Source organism: Lolium rigidum, chromosome 2, assembly GCF_022539505.1.
Source record: "Lolium rigidum isolate FL_2022 chromosome 2, APGP_CSIRO_Lrig_0.1, whole genome shotgun sequence".
Taxonomy (NCBI): domain Eukaryota; kingdom Viridiplantae; phylum Streptophyta; class Magnoliopsida; order Poales; family Poaceae; genus Lolium; species Lolium rigidum.
The window spans coordinates 4,946,746-4,969,587 of record NC_061509.1 but is presented as its reverse complement, the minus strand read 5'-3'; the positions used below and the strand labels follow the sequence as shown (position 1 = coordinate 4,969,587).

The 22,842-nt window shown below is 43.7% G+C and overlaps 1 protein-coding gene across 1 annotated transcript; it reads left to right on the top strand.

Annotated features, from left to right (window-relative positions):
- The first annotated feature begins 19,027 nt into the window (after positions 1-19,027).
- LOC124689139 (agamous-like MADS-box protein AGL62) lies at positions 19,028-20,203 on the top strand. Its single transcript, XM_047222721.1, has one exon. It carries the CDS (start codon positions 19,028-19,030, stop codon positions 20,201-20,203), a length of 1,176 nt encoding a protein of 391 aa, XP_047078677.1.
- Positions 20,204-22,842: the final 2,639 nt, after the last annotated feature.

The window sequence follows — 22,842 nt, the reverse complement described above, 5'->3', positions numbered from 1 at the left end:
TCCTATCTTGCCACCTAGACAAATCTGCCACCTAATCAAAAAGAAAAAACTGCGCGTTCGGTTCCATACGTTCTGTTTATGGACCCCCACGAAACTGTTCGATTCACCTCCTCCTAACGCACTTTCTCTTCATCTCCTACTTTCCCTCTTCGTCTACCCCACTATTTCCACAAGAAATGAATACAGAGGAAAACAGATCATATATAACTGATAGGTCCATGATTGATAAAGCCATATTATGCTCTTCCTCTCCTCTCTGGCCAGGGCTCCTGCTCTTCCTATGCTCTTTCTTCTCCAACCATATCCAACGAGATTAGTGGTATGCCCCAGAACACCAATATATTGGCGTGAACCTCCCCTCTCGGTTGGCCTCCTGAGTCCCGCCGTCCGTATCCCCTCTGCTAATTCAACCATTGCCTGCATCCATTAACACAAGGCCAGCCGTTGCTACCTTTTGAGCTTTGAACAAGCAATCTGGACATACTTTTTTTGCTGCAGGTCTAGATGATTTATTTATTTCTTACATCCGACAAGGAGTGCAAGCTGGAATTAACGTGATTTACATAATGTATTCCAAATATATACGAGGGTGTTTCAAAATCTGCAGAAGCTTGTGGGATTCTTCAGTGAGTAAACTCAGCAGCTCCTATATTGTTGATTTTTATGGCACACTCGTATCAGGCAGAAGCCTGTAATGCGGCATCTGCCAAAGGGCTCCTCAAACCGAATCTGACTGTCCGCCCCCATATCCGTGCAGATCGATTGGTTGCCGTAGCTGCGCGTTTCAGGACGACAAAGAACTGAACCCATGCTCGTCTCGAAGCAAACCACCCATCATTCAATGGTCTTCTTCAATTTTGATCTGAAGAAGGTGGAGATATAAAGGAGCAGGTAAATAAGGTGCCCTCATTGTGATTTTTATGGTCTGTACCAGATATGCTCAATGAGAAATATCATTGATATTTGTTTGACATAATTAATTATTCAGAATATACATACACGTTTTCTACTCAACTGCAGTATTATACTGACAAAGCTTTTTGATATATATGACCATCTCAACAGGTTACAATCACAGTTACAAACTGAAAGAGACATGCATCTTTATCACTTATACTTATCACCATATCAGGTATATCTTTAATTTTCTTCCAAATTTGCAAGTATCTACACTCCAAGATAATAATTAGCACACAATTCTAGCTAATTACCTGATATGGTGACATATTGAGTTTACACCATACGGATTGAATTTACACCATTTGCCGAGTGTTGATTATACAAATTAGTGATCTTTTGTGTTACACATATATGCAAAATTTTATTTTATTATGTGCACTATACTCTCTTTTTTTTTTCCTCAGCGAGACATTGTACATCGTGGGAAAAAAAGGTATGTAACGCCAGTTAGATTTCTGATGCCAAAGATTTTGTTAATTGTGTCATCATGAACAAATGTATATTTTTTCATCATGTCTCTTCAAGTTCCCACTACACATCGCCGTCTCATCAGCGCCATCGTCATGCTGCATACCTCCAAGATCAAGCTCGATTGCCCCTCGACCAAGTCAAAAAAGCATTACCTCCTAATTCTAATTGGTGAGCGTGCATTCCTTGCTTGCGAACTGATTTATACAGTGTGCCTTGCATACCGAACTATGCCTGAGTATGTGATTGGTAACAGAAACTCAGCTTTTTTTATCTACCTATGACATACACTTTCATCTCTTTCTGAAAGATATACATTCTCATGTGTCAAATCTCGATCTATGGGGTACTTACACATTTCAGCACAATTTTCTGTACCTACCTGCACCTGAATTCTTATTGATGTTTAATGGCTTACAACTATTTGATTCCAGGGCCGGTTGTCTCTTTGCTTTTACAATTTTTTTGCTTAAGCAGGTAAGTTAATTAGTATGCATCACCCCTACAACATTTTCGGCATACATATAGATCTAACGCTCTCAGGTTTCGTCAAGAAAGCACTACATGGTTGATCATGTTATAGACACACTTTCGAAGTTGACATATGGCCATAGAGAGCCGGGTGCTCATATAATCATGTGGTAAGCACAGATGTGAGAAAATGAATATCCTCATAATTTTGTTGTCATGTTCTTGATCAAGCCTGGCAAAGGTGAAGAGTTTTAGGTTCTGAATATATATTATGTTAAATTCATTTTCTGCATATTTATTTGTTTCCAACACTTAATTTAATAGATTTGTATTATAAAATTTCCGCAGCAACGCGCGGGGCATCATCTAGTTGTTTGAATGGGTATGACACATGATAGAACAAATTGCATGGTTTCTTAGATAGAAAGATGCGAAGTGGGATGAACGGGCTAATTAAAGAAGTTGAAATCAATGAAGGAGATTCAAATACAAAGTTTCTCCAAGCTAAAACTAATGGGAGACTTGAATATAAACATAATTGTTAGTTTAATGAAAGGTGATGAGGTGATCACTTGATAGAAAATTTGAAGATGCACATTAGGCATCCTATAGGGACAAATGTTTTCCGGTCTTAGGAAGGGATTGACAACATTGATGATATTGCAAGAATTTTTTTAGTTTCTCTTTTCACACTTGAAGAAATTTAATAAGTGGTGTCTGGTATGGAAGATAATGAATCACCATAGCTACATGGATTTCCAGCTGACTTTGTCGGGCCTTTTGTATTGTATTAAAATTTTCTTAAAGATTGGATAATTTTATCTTCATGAAATGGATTAAAAAATGTTGAATCATGGATTTGTTACCTTGGTTCCAACGTGTAAAAACCTAGACGATGTAAAAAAATCAGGTTCATGTGTTTAATAAGGGCGGGATTTAAGATAATTACCAAATAACCGATGAACACACTTTCTTCCCCCCCCCCGACTTAGTAGTCCGAACCACCTTGTTATGCCTACACATTCATGATCCTATGATCAGTGTGCCGTGAACACATAATCGAACTGGTACCGGATTACATCATCCATTGCATACTGAACAAATGTATTACATAGTCTTACACAACAATCATGAAGGAGTAGTTCAACTCTAATGCAGCGGAAATACTTCAAACAAAAGCATCATGATGCACAAGTCAAGCCTTAATCATACGTGCAGCTGACTGGGAGAATGCTCCTACTTCGCATAGATGTTATCGGATCCTTCTTGATCATTGTACTCTTCCAAGACTGATCAAGTAAATAGCCAAAACAATAATGCCAGTGAGTACGTTGAATGAACTCGCAAACGACCTTAGAAGAGAAGTAAATAAAATGCATTTTTGATGTAGCAAGGAACATGCTCTAATCTAAGGCTTACCGGAGAAACAATAGTTTCTCTTGTCGGTATGACTGAAGGAGATATGCCCTAGAGGCAATAATAAAATGGTTATTATTTATATCTTTATGTTTATGATAAATGTTTATATATCATGCTATAATTGTATTAACCGAAACATTAGTACATGTGTGATATGTAGACAAACAAAGAGTCCCTAGTATGCCTCTTAACTAGCTTGTTGATTAATGGATGATTAGTTTCATAATCATGAACATTGGATGTTATTAATAACAAGGTTATATCATTGTATGAATGATGTAATGGACACACCCAATTAAGCGTAGCATAAGATCTCGTCATTAAGTTATTTGCTATAAGCTTTCGATACATAGTTACCTAGTCCTTATGACCATGAGATCATGTAAATCACTTATACCGGAAAGGTACTTTGATTACATCAAACGCCACTGCGTAAATGGGTGGTTATAAAGGTGGGATTAAGTATCCGGAAAGTATGAGTTGAGGCATATGGATCAACAGTGGGATTTGTCCATCCCGATGACGGATAGATATACTCCGGGCCCTCTCGGTGGAATGTCGTCTAATGTCTTGCAAGCATATGAATAAGTTCATAAGAGACCACATACCACGGTACGAGTAAAGAGTACTTGTCGAGAGACGAGGATGAACAAGGTATAGAGTGATACCGAAGATCAAACCTCGGACAAGTAAAATATCACGTGACAAAGGGAATTGGTATCGTATGTGAATGGTTCATTCGATCACTAAAGTCATCGTTGAATATGTGGGAGCCATTATGGATAACCAGATCCCGCTATTGGTTATTGGTCGGAGTGAGTACTCAACCATGTCCGCATAGTTCACGAACCGTAGGGTGACACACTTAAAGTTGGATGTTGAAATGGTAGAACTTGAATATGGAATGGAGTTCGAATATTTGTTTGGAGTCCCGGATGAGATCCCGGACATCACGAGGAGTTCCGGAATGGTCCGGAGAATAAGATTCATATATAGGATGTCATTTTATGTGAATTAAAATGATCCGAAAGGTTCTACGGAAGGTTCTAGAAGGTTCTAGAAAAGTCCGGAAGAAATAAGGATGGAAGGTGGAGTCCCAGAGGGACTCCACCCACCTTGGCCGGCCAACCTAAGGGAGGAGGAGTCCCAAGTGGACTCCCCACCATGGTGGCCGGCCACCCCACCAAGGAAAGGGGGGAGTCCCACTCCCCCTAGGTTTGGACACTTGGAAGGTTTTGTTGGGGTCTTATTCGGACTCTTTGACCTAAACCTTGGGGCCTCCACCTATATAAAGAGGGGGAGAGAGGGGCTGGCCGGCCACTCAAGCCACTCAAGCCACCACCATGGCCGCACCCCTCAAGGGTGCCCTAGCCGGCGCCCCTCTCCCCAAACCCTAGCGGTCTCTCTCCTCCACCACATCCCGCACGCTTAAGCGAAGCTCTGCCGGATTTCTCCACCACCATCGACACCACACCATCGTGCTGTCGGATTCAAGAGGAGCTACTACTTCCGCTGCCCGCTGGAACGGGGAGGTGAACGTCGTCTTCATCAACAACCGAACGTGTGACCGAGTACGGAGGTGCTGCCCGTTCGTGGCGCCGGAAGCGATCGTGATCAAGATCTTCTACGCGCTTTTGCAAGCGGCAAGTGAACGTCTACCCCAGCAACAAGAGCCTCATCTTGTAGGCTTTGGAATCTCTTCAAGGGTGAGACTCGATACCCCCTCGTTGCTACCGTCTTCTAGATTGCATCTTGGCTTGGATTGCGTGTTCGCGGTAGGAAATTTTTTGTTTTCTATGCAACGTTCTCCTACAGTGGTATCAGATTCGTGTCTATGCATAGATGGTTGCACGAGTAGAACACAATGGTTTTGTGGGCGTTGATGCTCTTGTTGTCTTTAGTTTGAGTACTTTGCATCTTTGTGGCATAGTGGGATGAAGCGGCTCGGGCTAACTTTACATGACCGCGTTCATGAGACTTGCTCCTCGTTCGACATGCAACTTGTATTGCATAAGAGGCTTTGCGGGTGTCTCGTCTCTCCTACTATAGTGAAGATTCAACTTACTCTTCTATTGACAACACTAGTATCACCGTTGTGGTTCATGTTCGTAGGTAGATTAGATCTTACTCGAAAACCCTAAACCAAGTAAAATATGCAAACCAAATTAGAGACGTCTAACTTGTTTTTGCAGGGTTTGGTGATGTGATATGGCCATGATGTGATGATGAATATGTATGAGATGATCATTATTGTATTGTGGCAACCGGCAGGAGCCTTATGGTTGTCTTTAAATTTCATGTTGAGTAGTATTTCAAAGTAGTTGTAATAGTTGCTACATGAGGTGAACAACCATGAAGACGGCGCCATGGACCTTGACGCTACGCCGACGATGATGGAGATCATGCCCGTTGATGATGGAGATCATGTCCATGCTTTAGAGATGAAGATCGAAGGCGCAAAGACAAAAGGGCCATATCATATCACATATGAACTGCATGTGATGTTAATCCTTTTATGCATCTTATTTTGCTTAGATCGCGACGGTAGCATTATAAGATGATCCCTCACATTAATATCAAGATAATAAAGTGTTCTCCCCTAGTATGCACCGTTGTACAGTTCGTCGTTTCGAAGCATCTCGTGATGATCGGATGTGATAGATTCAACGATTCACATACAACGGGTGTAAGCCATGTTGCACACGCAGAATACTTGGGTTTGCTTGACGAGCCTAGCATGTACAGACATGGCCTCGGGACAACGGAAACCGAAAGGTTGAACACGAGTCATATGGATGATATGATCAACATGTTGATGTTCACCATTGAAGCTACATCATCTCACGTGATGATCGGTTTTTGGTGTAGTGAATTTGGATCGTGTACCACTTAACAACTATGAGGGATGTTGTATTAAGTGGGAGTTCATTAGTAATTAGATTAAAACATGAACTAATTATCATAAACATAGTCTGAGTAGTATTTTTAATTAATTTTGTAGTATTGGCATCCGTTTACTACTATGCGCTAGTCTTGTAATTGAGATATAAATACTGCTAAAATCTGACAAGAAACTTTACGGATTGGTACCGTATTGTTAAAGAATCAAGAGTTAATTAAGTCCTATTGCAAACTTTTAGTAAACCTCACATTGTTGATTCAAAGAGCTATGGTTTCAATTAGTACCTAAAGTTATCTTGTCTCCGTGAAACTTGAAGTTCAAATCTGTTTGAAAAGTAAGGAGCTGAAAATTTAGTTTTCAGAATTAATCAAAGGTATGAGATATATGTGATATCTAAGACCTTATTGCAAGATGATAGAATATAAATTTGGTGAGACTACATAAACTCATAAGTTTTATGGGAATGTATGAAGGTTGAAGACGCCAAAGCGTCACAATCCTCCAACTATTGGGGCACTAATAATATTTGCATATCCATGAAGTTATCATCCTTAGTATGCACCGTTGCTAAGACTCGTCGTATCGAAGCATCACGTGATGATCGGGTGTTATAGATTCTACGTGTGCTTACAACGGGTGCAAGCCAGATTTGCACATGAAAATACTAAGGTTAAACTTTATGAGCCTAGCATGTACGGACATGGTCTCGTAAAGTTGTTATGAATTGATGGATAAAATTATGAGTGAAATTGTTCATCATATTACAAAGTTACTAATAGTGAAATCTAGAACACTTTGATCATATGATGATCAACTTCAAAATAAGAACCTCAAGGTTATTGGTATTAGACCAACAAACCTAGAAGTTATTAATGTTGAAGTGTTTTTCTGAATAATGAGGAAAGATAAAAGAGAAACTGCAAAAGATATTTTGGCGAAAAGAAAGAAAAGACTAGAAAGTCTAGCTCAGGTGTATATAAATGATATACATGTTATGGTTGTATTCCTAGTTAAGTCACACAATGAAATTCTTGGGTATTAGTACCATATTGGTTGGTATGAAGTGTCATACAAAATAACGCAATACGAGAATTCAATGGCCTAAGTGACTGACAAAGAATATGACAGGAATGCACGTCTGGAACAAAATAAAGTGTTATTGTGTTCGTCGTTGGCATTCTATCTAGCCCTTAGAATTTATAATAAAGAACTTAATAATTGTTATTTTGCTCTGGTTAAATGAAAACAATGAGTTGTTCAAATTATGACATTACTCCATGTGCGATGGATAAGTTATTATAAATCTTAATGGTGAAACACACATACATAAAACTGACGCTAAAATGCCATAAGGCAAATGATTTGAATTCCACTTATTTGTGGAACCGCCATTTAGGTCATGTTAGAAAGGAACGCATGAAGGAACTCCATGCAAATGGATTTTTGGAGTCATTTGATTTTTGAATCATTTGGCGCTTGCAAATCTTTTCTAAAGAGAATGATTAAAATACCGTTCATAGGCCAAAAGTTGAACGGACAACTAACTTAGTGGAAAAATACATGATGATGTATGTGGTTCACTGGGCATAGTTGTGTGCGGGAGATTCTTCTACTTCATGAAAACTTTCAACAATGAATTGAGTATATATATGTGGATATATTCAATAAGGAAGAAGTTTGAAACATTTGAATGGATTCAAATAAATTTCAGCATGAAGTAGAAATCATCGTAATAGAAAATTCAAATATCTATGATTGGATCATAGTGGAAATATTTGAATTACTAGTTTTAGCGAACATCTAAAAGAGTTATGAAATTGTTCTACAACTCACATTTCTTGGAGTATCATAGTGATGATGAAGTATCCGAGAGATGTATCCAAACCTAGTTGGGTCAATGATGAGACAAAATATTAATGCCATTATATTTTTGTGAATTATGCTTTAGAGACTACCGCTTTACACTGAATAGAGCGTCATCATGATCCGTTGAAATGACATCATACGAGTTATGACATGGGTATAAACCCTAATAGTCTTTTCTTAAATTTTGGCATGCATAGCATAAGTAAATAAGTTTACAACCAAAATCGGATGAATGTCTTTGTTGGTTATCCCAAAGAATTGATTGGGAATTCTTCCCACGAGACAAAGACAAAAGTGTTTGTCAATGTTTCTTATTTCCGAGAAATTGTTTCTAGTGAAGTATTTGAGTGGGAGGACAATATAATTTGATAAGGTTTATGAAACTGAGCATAATGATCAGAGTAGCGCAGCATCGGAATTGGTTTCGGAAGCGGCCACAACGATCATGGCTCCCATGACTACAAAGTGTTTTAGTCATGGAGATCGAAGTACATATTGAACCTTGTAGGTATGGTTTACTTTGTGATCAAATAAATGATTTGTGGACAAAGAATTGATTTTGAACAATGATAAACCAACTACAAACAAAGAAGTTATGATGGGCCCTGACTCCGTTAAAATGGCTATACGCCATGAAATCCAAGATAGATAAATACTTTTTGAAAGTAAATGGATCTATAGAATTGATGGACTTGGATGAAATATCCTTGAAGAAGCTTGACTTGTCGAAAAGTTGTTTACGACAAAGTTCAAAGAGTTGACTACGATAAGATTAGATCTTCCGTAGCAATGCTTATAGTCTATGAGGATTATTCTAGTAATCGCTACATATTTCTTTTATGAGATATGCTAGTAGGATGGCAAAATATATTACTTAACGAAGTGTGTAGTAAAGGTGTATACAAGATACAACCAAGAGTTTTGCCTCGTCCGTAGAATACTAGATAGGTATACAAACTTCAATTGGATGAAGTGAGTATCGCGGAGTTGGAATCTTCACCGAGATGAAATAGTCAAAGAGTTTTTGATTTCATCAAGAGACGATGAAGAGGCTTGTATTTGCAAGAAATTAAGTGGGAGCGCTGAGACATATTTATAATACTTTATGTAGGTGACATATAGTTGGTTATAAATGATGTAATTATATACTTGATTAAAAAGGTTTCATTGAGAATTAACTTCAATGAAAGGATATGGACTGAAACAAATTTAGTGTCAAGATCTATGAAGATAGATTGAAACACATAAATAATTTTAAGTCAAAGTACATATGATGGATATTGAAGTAGTTCAATATAGAAATATTAAGAAAATGTTCTTGTCATGTGAAGGTTTAACAAGACTTGAGTGTATCTGACACTCAATAAGTAAAAACACATGAGTGATTATAGATCACGAATAATATGTACACAATCAAATATCATGTGCTATAAAGTGTTATGAGAATATACCAGAATGATTCATATGATGATCATTGGACGACAGTAAGAATATCCTTGAGTACTTTAGAAGAACTAAGGATATATATATATTTTTTTGTATGAAGAAATGACAAACAAATCGCTGTAAGGTGTTACACCGATATTGGTTTTGTCACATATAAAATATAATTTCAATCTCAAATTAGACTAAGTGTTGTTTAAAAGGTAGCACAATGAGCTAGAAGTTGTCTATGCTAGATTTAGAAGAGTTCTAAATATTGTGACGGATTCTACAAAAGAAGGCGAGTATGTCATTATTTTGACAATGACAAAGGATGTTAAGTCAAGAGGTTATTTGAGAACTTGGTGCAGTTCCGACAGAGTCAGAACTTTGAAGCTATATTGTGTGTGACAATATTAGTGACATATTTCAGACAGCGGAATTAAGGTTCCACCAGAAGATCAAACATATTTAATGCCGACTCATTTGGAAATGAGTGATGCGTTGAGACGCAAATGAATTACAAAATACATACGTTTCTGAGCGTGTCAGATCCGTTGACTAAAAACCTCTCCCGTGAGCAATACATGATAAAGCACCATAAGGCCAAGGTGTTATATCTTTACAAATGTAAACTAGATTATTGACTCTAGTGCAAGTGGGAGACTGAAGGAGATATGCCCTAGAGGCAATAATAAAATGGTTATTATTTATATCTTTATGTTTATGATAAATGTTTATATATCATGCTATAATTGTATTAACCGAAACATTAGTACATGTGTGATATGTAGACAAACAAAGAGTCCCTAGTATGCCTCTTAACTAGCTTGTTGATTAATGGATGATTAGTTTCATAATCATGAACATTGGATGTTATTAATAACAAGGTTATATCATTGTATGAATGATGTAATGGACACACCCAATTAAGCGTAGCATAAGATCTCGTCATTAAGTTATTTGCTATAAGCTTTCGATACATAGTTACCTAGTCCTTATGACCATGAGATCATGTAAATCACTTATACCGGAAAGGTACTTTGATTACATCAAACGCCACTCGCGTAAATGGGTGGTTATAAAGGTGGGATTAAGTATCCGGAAAGTATGAGTTGAGGCATATGGATCAACGAGTGGGATTTGTCCATCCCGATGACGGATAGATATACTCTGGGCCCTCTCGGTGGAATGTCGTCTAATGTCTTGCAAGCATATGAATAAGTTCATAAGAGACCACATACCACGGTACGAGTAAAGAGTACTTGTCAGGAGACGAGGATGAACAAGGTATAGAGTGATACCGAAGATCAAACCTCGGACAAGTAAAATATCACGTGACAAAGGGAATTGGTATCGTATGTGAATGGTTCATTCGATCACTAAAGTCATCGTTGAATATGTGGGAGCCATTATGGATCTCCGGATCCCGCTATTGGTTATTGGTCGGAGTGAGTACTCAACCATGTCCGCATAGTTCACGAACCGTAGGGTGACACACTTAAAGTTGGATGTTGAAATGGTAGAACTTGAATATGGAATGGAGTTCGAATATTTGTTTGGAGTCCCGGATGAGATCCCGGACATCACGAGGAGTTCCGGAATGGTCCGGAGAATAAGATTCATATATAGGATGTCATTTTATGTGAATTAAAATGATCCGGAAGGTTCTACGGAAGGTTCTAGAAGGTTCTAGAAAAGTCCGGAAGAAATAAGGATGGAAGGTGGAGTCCCAGAGGGACTCCACCCACCTTGGCCGGCCAACCTAAGGGAGGAGGAGTCCCAAGTGGACTCCCCACCATGGTGGCCGGCCACCCCACCAAGGAAAGGGGGAGTCCCACTCCCCCTAGGTTTGGACACTTGGAAGGTTTTGTTGGGGTCTTATTCGGACTCTTTGACCTAAACCTTGGGGCCTCCACCTATATAAAGAGGGGGAGAGAGGGGCTGGCCGGCCACTTAAGCCACTCAAGCCACCACCATGGCCGCACCCCTCAAGGGTGCCCTAGCCGGCGCCCCTCTCCCCAAACCCTAGCGGTCTCTCTCCTCCACCACATCCCGCACGCTTAAGCGAAGCTCTGCCGGATTTCTCCACCACCATCGACACCACACCGTCGTGCTGTCGGATTCAAGAGGAGCTACTACTTCCGCTGCCCGCTGGAACGGGGAGGTGAACATCGTCTTCATCAACAACCAAACGTGTGACCGAGTACGGAGGTGCTGCCCGTTCGTGGCGCCGGAAGCGATCGTGATCAAGATCTTCTACGCGCTTTTGCAAGCGGCAAGTGAACGTCTACCCCAGCAACAAGAGCCTCATCTTGTAGGCTTTGGAATCTCTTCAAGGGTGAGACTCGATACCCCCTCGTTGCTACCGTCTTCTAGATTGCATCTTGGCTTGGATTGCGTGTTCGCGGTAGGAAATTTTTTGTTTTCTATGCAACGTTCTCCTACAATGACATCTATATATCTTTATTGAATAAGATATTTTACAAAACAAGAGTTTATTTATAAGACTAATTGGTAAGGGTCACCCAGTTTATCCCGCTCTGATCATCTCCATATGACCGAGAATTTCCTTCACCTACCACTGCACCTCCCAGGTACTCGACTACCAATCCTAGTGGTGTCCTTTCCATACCAATTTTAAAAAAGTACCAAAATCAAAGTCCTTTGGTGGAAGTATCATGTCTTCCCAACCCTTCGTAACTGCGGACACGGCTATTCGAATAGGTTTCACTCTAACGTTTTGCATTTTCCCCACAAAATCCAGATACTTATCACGTGGACATCATCCCTGGTCCCTGCGTACCAATTTCTCTACCAAATTGTTGAATGACAATGGCTGTAACATGTGCGTTCAGGCTGAGTACTCATAGCTGGGGGTCAAAAGATAGCCAACAAGTTGTGGGGTCGGCCGACCCCACAACCACAACATGGCACCGCCGTTGGCAACATATGTCATGACAAGCATTTGATGGTAGTTTTTCACCTGTTGGCCTGATACAAGACGGACATGAAGAGATGAAACCTCTCCACACCTCCACCAAGCGGAAATTCAATTCGGCTCCCGGGTGCGTATGCTCCCTCTACCAACAAAATATATTTTAAAGTGTGGAAAAATTTTGACAAAAAATTCTACATGTACATCTCCATAATATATGTGTGTGCGTCAAGTTTCACGAAAAAATAATATTTTTTATGACCTATGTAAAAAAGAGAAAATTTATCCTGTGAAAAGCATTGTTTTAAGCACTGAATTTTGTCTTTTTTACACATGTCACATGATAAGTTCATTTTTTATGAAACGACTTTGTGAGCGCGTTGCACATGAAGATGTACGTGCGAATTTTTTGTTTCAATTTTTTTGAAATTTAAAATATGTGCAAGATGCATTTTAAAATATAGGGAGCATATGCTCCCATGTTCCAAAACACCACTCCCTCCACCAAGTCATTTTTTAACGAGGGCTTAAGGTTGTACCCGGCATACCTCAATAGGCAAATGAGCTGATTTTTAAATAGCATTTTTTTTCTTTCTAATATTAGAGAAAACGGATACACCTACACCCGGATGCATCCTGGTATTTTCCAATGGGCTGCGTCCTATTATAATGGAAGAATTACAGACGTCCATGATGAGTCTCATATCAAAACGAACAAAGTACTGGACTGGATGCTACCAAGTAACACAAGAAGCAAACTCCATGCAATCCGGTCCCGTTCCTCCGGCCACGGCCGTTCTGTCGCCGGCGAGGCGGCCGACCGTTGGCACTAAAGTTCGATTTACTCGTCGTAAACATGGAAATCTGCCGTGACAATCTGATCATCCAACCCAACATTACCTTTCCTCCTCTCCCTCTGCTGATTGACAGATCGAAAACTCCACCAGATTCTATATATCGATCAGCCGGTCAATCAATCAGTCGGTCTCTTTCCTTTCTTATATATCGAAATATATTTCCTTTCCTTAGCCAAGTTGCCTACAGCCACTACATATAGGGATTCTGTCAGCGGTCCAGCTATGCACGAGGAGAAGTCCACTTCATCTGAAGACGGCGGTCCAGCACCGGCCCGGCCCAAGCGTGACAAGCGGGTCCCTTCCTGGATGGCAGATGGCCATTGGGTCACGTGAACAGTAGAGTAGCTATATAAGGTGGAACGCTAGAACCGTGGGAGTTGTCGAGTATTATCCGAGTTGTAATTAAGCGGCGATGCCGTGGAGTACCGGGCTGAAGGGGTGGTTGGTTGCAGCCAGCCTCCTAACAATTCTCGTTTGAATTCCAATCTACTCGAGAGATCTAGATAGTTGCTCACAATTGGTAATCAGAGCCATACGATCCACAGATCTGGAGCTTCCCTCCCACCCACACCATACCCGGTTCGCCGGCCGACGTAGAGCAGAAGCCATGGAGAATCTCTCGCCGGAATCCAAGGCCTTGTACCAGCTTCTCCGATCGGAGACGAAGGAGGAGTACGAGAGCCGCTTCGCCACATACAAGAAGGAGATGCTCGACGCGGTCAAGGTGTTCGTCGACGACACCAAGGAGCAGATCAAGGACGTCCACACCACCGTCGATGGCGTCCGCTCGACGGTAAGCGCCGATCTGCAAGCGGCGAAGGAATCCATCGGCGCCGAGCTCGACGCCGTCAAGTCCACGCTCAGCTCCGAGATCGCGGGGCTCGCGGCCGCTGTGGATCGAGCGATGCGCTTTGATCCAGGAGCCGTGGCGGGGAGGCCGTCGACATCCGCATCCAAGGAGGTCGACGCACGTACCGCCGGCCCAGATGGGCGCCACGGGGAACACCGAACCGGGGAACGAACCGTGCCCAAGCACACGAATTCCCGGAAGGAGGTACAAATTTCGACCGTAATTTTTTTCCTCATCGCCAGTACAACAACTCACGTTTGTCTGGGAGTGATTCTCATAATTATGCTTCTGGTTTCCGTTCCGATCTACCTCAATTCGATGGATCCAACCCTAAACTGTGGCAACGACGTTGTGAGGACCATTTTCGGAGGAACCTGACGGCGTCCAATCTCTGGGTCACCCTTGCTGCTGATCACTTCCCGGGTGTAGCAGCAACTTGGTTAGAGGCATTCTTACAGCAGTATCCGCAACCCAGCTTGGATGCAGTTCACCGAAGCGATCTTGGCTCGATTCGAGCGAAACCGAGCATCCGATACTCTGCAGGCGATTGTTCCACATCAGGCAGGAAACCACTATAGAGGATTATGTGTCTCGTTTCTCTGAGTTGATGGATCAGATCTCTGTCTATGAGGGCAAGCCGGATCCAGTTCATTACACGACCAAGTTCATCGATGGTCTCCAGTCTTCTGTACGGGTTCTAGTAGCAATTCAGCAGCCGAAAACCTTGGAAGTGGCTTATTCTTTGGCTCTTCTGTATGAGGAATTGGGTGATGACAATCAGCAACAATTTCAGCAAATAGATGCATCTACCTCGAGAAGGTCCATCTCTGTACCGCCACCTCCACCGCCACCACCATCCAAGTGGGTCTCTCGAACCGTGGAGGAGAAGAAAGCTGCAGACAGTCAGAAGCCTAATAGTGTTGACAAATGGAACAGCCTCAGAGCATATCGCCGCTCCAAGAATTTGTGTTTCACTTGTGGAGAAAAGTACAGTCGTGAACATCGGTGCAAATCATCGATTCAGTTACATGTAGTGCAGGAAATGATTGATTACATGAGATCATGCACAGATAGCGATGAAGAAACACTGGAAGTTGATCAGGAGCCTGTGAATCAGCAACTGATGATGCTTTCTGTGGCAGCAGTTAGCCCGGATGTTAGTGCACCACGAACTATGCAGTTGAAGGTTCACATTCAGGGCACGATTTCCTGTTCCTTGTTGATTCCGGTAGCTCAGCTTGTTTCATCGATGAAGAGAAGGCCAAGCTTCCGACCGGCCTCGCACCGTTTACCTGTTCCAGCTTCGGTTAAGGTAGCGGGAGGCGCCGTGTTACGAGTACTACCTTTTTCCCCGATCTGCAGGTGGTCAGCCGATGGTGCCAAATTCTCGGATACCTTCAGTGGTGCTGCGTTTGGGTAGCTATGATGGTATCATAGGCTTGGATTGGCTGGGCAAGTACGAGTCCTATGACGACTCATTGGGAGCAGGGATGGCTCGGTATCCAGCATGAAGGACAGCAGGTCATCTTGCATGGTGAAGGGGAAATTCTGACTACACATGCCTTAATTGAACTTCATCCGATCGGAGAAGCCCAAACAGAGCAGCCGGTTGAGTTACCTCCGGAAGTACGATCCGTCCCGGATCGGTACTCGACAGTTTTTGATGCACCTCATCGGCCTGCCGCCGCGCCGCCTCTATGATCATCATATTCCATTGATCCCAGGCGCACGTCCTGTTTCGGTCAGACCCTATCGCGTGGCACCAGAACTCAAGACAGAAATTGAGAGGCAAATCAAGGAGCTGCTCGATCAGGGTGTTATCACGCATAGCAACAGCGCTTTCGGTTCTCCCATCCTGTTGGTTAAAAAGGCAGACAATACTTGGCGCCTGGTGGTGGATTACCGTCACCTCAATGCACTAACGGTAAAAGGGAAGTATCCACTACCAATAATCGATGAGCTACTGGATGAGCTCGCGGGTGCACATTGGTTCTCTAAGCTCGATCTCAAGGCTGGTTACCATCAGATTCGACTGGCGCCCGGCGAAGAGTATAAAACGGCATTCCAATCGCACAATGGGCACTACGAGTTCAAGGTAATGGCTTTTGGACTGACCGGCGCCCCAGCGACTTTCCAACACGCCATGAACGCGTCCCTTGCCCCTGTCCTCAGGAAGTTTGCCCTCGTCTTTTTTGACGATATATTGATCTATAGCACTACATATGAGGAGCACCTGCAACATCTGGCAACGGTTCTGGGGATATTGAAGCGTGATCAGTGGCAAGTCAAGCGTTCCAAGTGCGCGTTTGCCCAGCAGCGAGTAGCTTACTTGGGGCATGTTATCTCTGGCGACGGTGTAGCAACGAGATGACACTAAGATTCAAACGATCAAAGAGTGGCCGACGCCTACAACACTCAAGGAATTAAGGGGATTCCTAGGCCTAACTGGGTATTACCGCAAGTTTATCAAGCATTATGCTATCCTGAGTCAACCTTTAACCAATCTCTTGAAGAAGGGTGTGATGTTCATTTGGACAGAGGATACTGAAACTGCTTTTCAAGTGCTGAAGTCTGCACTTGTGACGGCACCAGTCTTGGCACTTCCTAACTTCTCGCTTCAGTTTACCATTGAAACTGACGCCTGCGATGTGGGTATTGGAGCAGTACTCTCTCAGCAAGGACATCCTTTGGCTTATGTGAGTAGAGCATTGGGTCCTCGGAATCGCACGCTCTCAGCATATGAAAAGGAGTACCTGGCTATCCTCTTAGCGGTACAACAGTGGCGCTCCTATTTACAAGTTGGCGAGTTCATTATCAGAACCGACCACAAAAGCTTGACTCACCTCACTGATCAGCGCTTGCACACCGAGTGGCAGCAGAAAGCTCTGACCAAGTTAATGGGTTTACAATATAAGGTGCAGTACAAGAAAGGAATTCACAATGGTGCAGCTGATGCGTTGTCGCGCAGACCGAATTCAGACTCCCAGCTGTTCTCTGTCACGACAATCCAACCTAGTTGGTTGTCCAAGGTACAAGCAAGCTACAGCTCAGATGCCACAGCTCAGAGAATTTTGCAGAAACTGGCAGTCGATCCCGAGTCGGATGAACATTATACCTTGAAGCACGGTGTTCTGCGCCATAAAGGAAGAATTTGGGTGGGCAACGACTTGGTGCTCCAACAACAGATTATATCTGCCTTCCATGACAGTCCGCAAGGAGGTCACTCTGGGTTCCCTGTTACTTATCGACGGCTCATTTCCCTCTTCGGCTGGCCAGCCATGAAATCTATGACTAAGGATTATGTCCGCTGTTGTCGCATCTGTCAACAAGCGAAGCCTGAACGGTTACCACCTGCTGGTCTACTGCAACCTCTTCCTGTTCCATCTGCACCATGGGAGGTGGCTACTATGGATTTTATTGATGGCCTGCCCAAGTCCCGGGGCTACAACTGCATTTTGGTAGTCGTTGACAAGTTCAGTAAGTATGCGCATTTTATTCCTCTCAGCCATCCTTATACAGCTAGCAAGGTTGCGGAGCTGTTTGTCGACAATGTCTATCGTCTGCATGGCATGCCTAAGTCCCTGGTGTCTGATCGTGACCCTATTTTTACAAGCAATTTCTGGCAGTCTGTTTTCCGAGCAACTGGGACACAACTCAAGATGAGTACTGCTAATCATCCTGAGACTGATGGCCAGACAGAGCGCGTGAATCAATCGCTGGAATGTTACCTGCGGTGCTTCATCAGTTCACAACCACATCACTGGAGCAAGTGGATTTCCTTGAGTGAGTTCTGGTATAATACAAATTGGCATTCCTCGCTTGGTAAAACTCCATTCGAGCTGTTGTATGGGAGGCAGCCTCGTTACTTTGGCATTACTGCGACGGACAAGATAGCTTCCCAGGATGTGCAAGAATGGCTCCAGGAGCGTTCCCTGATCATTGCATCCGTGCGTCAGCACCTCCTCCGGATGCAGCAGAGGATGAAAGCTCAGGGCTGACAAGCATCGCACCGAGAGGACATTCGAAGTGGGCGCCGAGGTTTTCTTGCGGCTGCAACCATATCTTCGGTCGTCTCGTTGCTCGCCGTGCAAATCACAAGTTAGCATTCAAGTTCTTCGGTCCTTTCCGTGTCCTGGAACGTGTAGGACAAGTGGCGTACAAGTTGGAGTTGCCCAGTACGAGCAAAATCCACCCTGTCTTCCATGTATCCCAACTGAAGCAGTGCATTGGACCGGCGCAGCAGGTATCTCCGGTCCTTCCTCCACCTGACGCCTTGTTTCAGATTCCAGTCAGAATTTTGCAGCAGCGTGTGCGCCAGAAGGGAGTCCGTACGGTCGCTCAAGCTCGCGTGCAATGGAGCGGTGGATCTGAAGATCAGGCGACCTGGGAGGACATGGACGCTCTTCGTCAGCAATTTCCTTATGCACCTGCTTGGGGACAAGCAGCTTTTCAAGAGGAGGGGATTGTCAGCGGTCCAGCTATGCACGAGGAGAAGTCCACTTCATCTGAAGACGGCGGTCCAGCACCGGCCCGGCCCAAGCGTGACAAGCGGGTCCCTTCCTGGATGGCAGATGGCCATTGGGTCACGTGAACAGTAGAGTAGCTATATAAGGTGGAACGCTAGAACCGTGGGAGTTGTCGAGTATTATCTGAGTTGTAATTAAGCGGCGATGCCGTGGAGTACTGGCTGAAGGGGTGGTTGGTTGCAGCCAGCCTCCTAACAATTCTCGTTTGAATTCCAATCTACTCGAGAGATCTAGATAGTTGCTCACAGATTCGCTACATATAGTACGTCGTCGTCGCATATACCCTCGACGTAAATCAATTTGTCTCTCCATTGCTCGATCGCTCCGGCTGTACGTGCGTCGTAGAGAATGGAGAATGCGGCTGAGAAGGGCGGCGGCGACGGGGAGGAGGGAGGGAGGAGGAGGAAGCTGACGCAGGGGCGGAAGAAGATCCCGATGGAGCGCATCGAGGACGCCAAGAGGCTGCAGGTCTGCTTCTCCAAGCGCCGCAACGGCCTCGTCAAGAAGGCCTTCGAGCTCTCTGTGCTCTGCGGCGCGCAGGTGGGGCTCATCGTCTTCTCCCCCGCCGGCAAGCCCTACACCTACGGCCACGGCTCCCTGGAAGCCGTCCTCGACCGCCTCGTCGACCCTTACGCCTCCTGCCCCGCCCCTAACACGGAGGAGGCTGCGGCAAAGGCGACGCGCCAGATGGAGCTGCGCGAGCTCCTCCGCAAGGAGGAGGACCTGATCAAGGCCCGCGACGCGGAGCTACGCAGGGGGGAGGAGCTGGAGGCGAAGATGCGCGCGGCCGGCGTCCGGATCGACGGCGACTTGCGTGGCTGGGAGCTGCCGGAGCTGCATGCCGCTCTTGGCGCGCTCGAGAGGGTCCAGGCGGAGGCCGCGGTGCGGGCGCACGAGATCTTCGCCCAGGAGGACATGATGCAGCAGTGCCCCGGCGGCGGCAGCCTCTTCGGCTACCTCGGATCCGGTCCTTCCTGCACGCCCGATGCCTCTGGCAGCCATGAGGAGGAAGCCATGGACACCACGATGAAACTGATGGAGGTCGGCGCCGGCAACAACCTCTTCGACTACCTCGGCTGCTCTGGTTCCTTCACCGACGACAGCGGCACCGGCAGCCATGCGTTGACCCTGGACACTACGATGAGGCTGCGCGGCAGCCTGTATCACTACGACTGCTCCGCCCCGTTCGCGACGACCTACGGCGCCGACGGCGGCCATGATGGCATGGTCGATACCACGATGAAGCTGATGGGCGGTGACGTCGGCCATGCGCTCGCGCCGATGGTGCTACCGTCGCCGCCACCTCTTCCTCTGCATTTCAACCATGGCTATGGCTACAACAACCTTAGCGCGGGCTATGGCTACTTCCAAGGAGATAATGGCCCCTTCTACCACCGGGAGAATTGGTTATTTACCCAAAACTTCACCAGCCTTGGATCATCTACCCAAAGTTCATTGTACATTGGTAAAATAACCAGCAAGGACTTGAGAGTAAAAAAAGAACTACATCAGGACCCTAATTAGAGCTAGCCATTAAACGTACTCCTAGATTGGATCAAAACCACTTCAGACGTACGTAAGGCTAAAAACGTTCTGCTCTGCTCCATCCTCCATAAATATAATCTACAAGGACAATCTGACTAGCTATCTACCTAAAGAAATTGTTTAGCTGGATGCTCCTTCGAGCCGAGATCGATTGGACATTGATTAACTAGCATGGATTTTGGTGGGCACGGTGCTTGTGCAAACTCAATGTTCTCACGAATTTAAAAGCTAGTTCTTCTGTGATGGCTGGCATGCCCGTCCGTTCTGATGATTAATGGAAAATAGATTGCGACATAAATTTAAAAACTGAACGACAAGATTGCAGCAAACAATAATATGTGCACTAAATATATATATATGACCAAACGAAGGTTTTCACCATGGATTGCATTCATAGGCATATACGTATAGAGAAATCTGTAGTAACAAGTTCACCAAAAACGAAAATAAATTAAGTTGGGAGAAGTGTACATCACAAAAAAAGTAAATATAGTCAAGTTTACACATCAGAAAACAATCGAAGAACAAGGAGTTCTAATTTATTCTCCTCTTCTTCCTAGGAGTAATCTTCTTGGCAGTTTGTGTCTTTGCTTTTGTTGGAGTTCTTGCTGGAGAGGTTGTGGACGGTAGCTGGGATCCCCCATCTCCGAAAAGAGCGGATTGGCTTCAAAAATCAGGAAGATGTCACAAATAATGCGAAGGCTACGTAAAATATGAGTTATCAAATGCAATATATCACCTCCTTGTAACACGTCCAGGGCTTATTGATGGCTGACCAGGGGTATGCATCCTCATAGGTGTAGAAGGTGTAGAAGGACTATGTGCAGATTGGCTATAAAAGTGGGATAAGATGTCAGAAAATACATGCTTAAAATGAAATGATTTGGAAAAATATATTCACCTCCTTGTGAACGGCCTGGGACTCGCCGACGGCTGGGCAAGGACATCATCGGTCCTTATAGGTGTTGAGTTGTTACGTGCAGATTGGCTATTAAAATAGAAAATATGTCACAAGTTGTATGTACTAACAACTGAAAGAGTGATATGCAAAATATTAACCTCCTAGTGTTCGGTCTAGGACTCGTTGGTGTAGCAGGGTTTCCATTTTTACTTGTGCTTGCATGATCCCATGGTACTGTATTTTTCTTGCTTCTACTTTTCCTATCACAAGAAGCACATTGTAAGTTGAATGCACATATAATTGTACATAGAAAAATCACAAATATTTGCATAATTGGAGCGTTGTACCTTTTCTTTGTTCCATTTAAAGGGCAACCAGCTTGCCTATGTCCTAACTGTTGACATCTTTTGCATCTGTTCTTGCCTCCCGTTTGAACCTTTTTCTTTCCTTGATAACCACTTTCTGTACATGCCTTCATTCTCAGTTTTCTAGGTCTCCCTCTCCCTCTTTTGGATATTGGTGGTTTCAACACAAATCCAGGATCAACACTAGGCCACTGAGACTTGCTTGTTAGTGGTTCTATTTCCCCTTGATATGCTGCTCTGAATCTTGCCACTGAGTAGTAGTTATGCACAAAGTCTTCCAATTTGATATTTTGTGCAGCTAATACAACCAATGCATGTCGACATGGCTTGCCTGTGTGCTGCCATTCTAGACAAGTACACTCATGTGCAAGACACTTAACTACATGGCGAAGGTCATTTTTTGTAGTATCTTTCACCTCGGCACTCCACTCACTAGATGCACGTGTCTTAAGATGGCTTAATCCTCTAGAACGTACATTCAACTCTTGTATAATAGCTGGTAGTATCTTACCTTGCAACCTTGCTCCCATTGCTCTCCTCTTCTTAAAAAGCACCATAATTTTCTCCCTCAACTTGTCAGCTAGTTGTGCAATAGGTAAATCCTTTATTTCCCTAATCCAAGAGTTAAATGTCTCAGCAAGATTATTAGTTATGGAGTCACACTTGATATCTGGATTGAACCCACACCTGAAAAAGCAAGATAAATTAAGTGTGTGCAATAAGAGTAAATTAATGAACATTTCATTAACAAGAGCTAAAAAAATGCACCTCATCCATAGCAAATTATGGTACTCCAGTAGGTATGGTGCTACCTTAACGCTTGCTGCAAATATTTTGGTCATGTGGTGATCAAATATCTCTCTTTCATATGCTCTAGCTGCTGGCCACATGCGGTTATATACTTTACCGCGGAATTTCTTAACAAAATTTTGCATAAGGTGCTTAATACACTCTCTTTTCTCGGCATTGGGGAAAACGACCTTCACTGCATTCTCCAAACCCTTGCAAGCATCTGTGCACACGGCCAGTAGAGGGGGGTCACCTATTGCCCTTTTGAGTTGGCTCATAAACCATGTCCAATTTTCAGTAGTTTCTGCATCAAAAAATCCGAACGCTATAGGAAACATCCAATTATGTCCATCCAAAGCTGTAGCCACAGCTAGTTGCCCATTCCACTTGCCATTTAAATGTGTCGAATCTATGCTTATGTATGGTCTGCATCCACTCAAAAATCCGTCAATGCAAGGCTTGAGTGCAACAAAGAATCTACTGAAATGTACTTCTCCATCGACATCTACTTAAAAAGGCCATTAGTCAGCAACTGGGTTAGTACCATGATAGCACCCTCGTGT

Bases quoted from the DNA above. Each gene is read 5' to 3' on its own strand.
- LOC124689139 (XM_047222721.1), top strand. From the start codon at position 19,028: ATGGAGAATGCGGCTGAGAAGGGCGGCGGCGACGGGGAGGAGGGAGGG.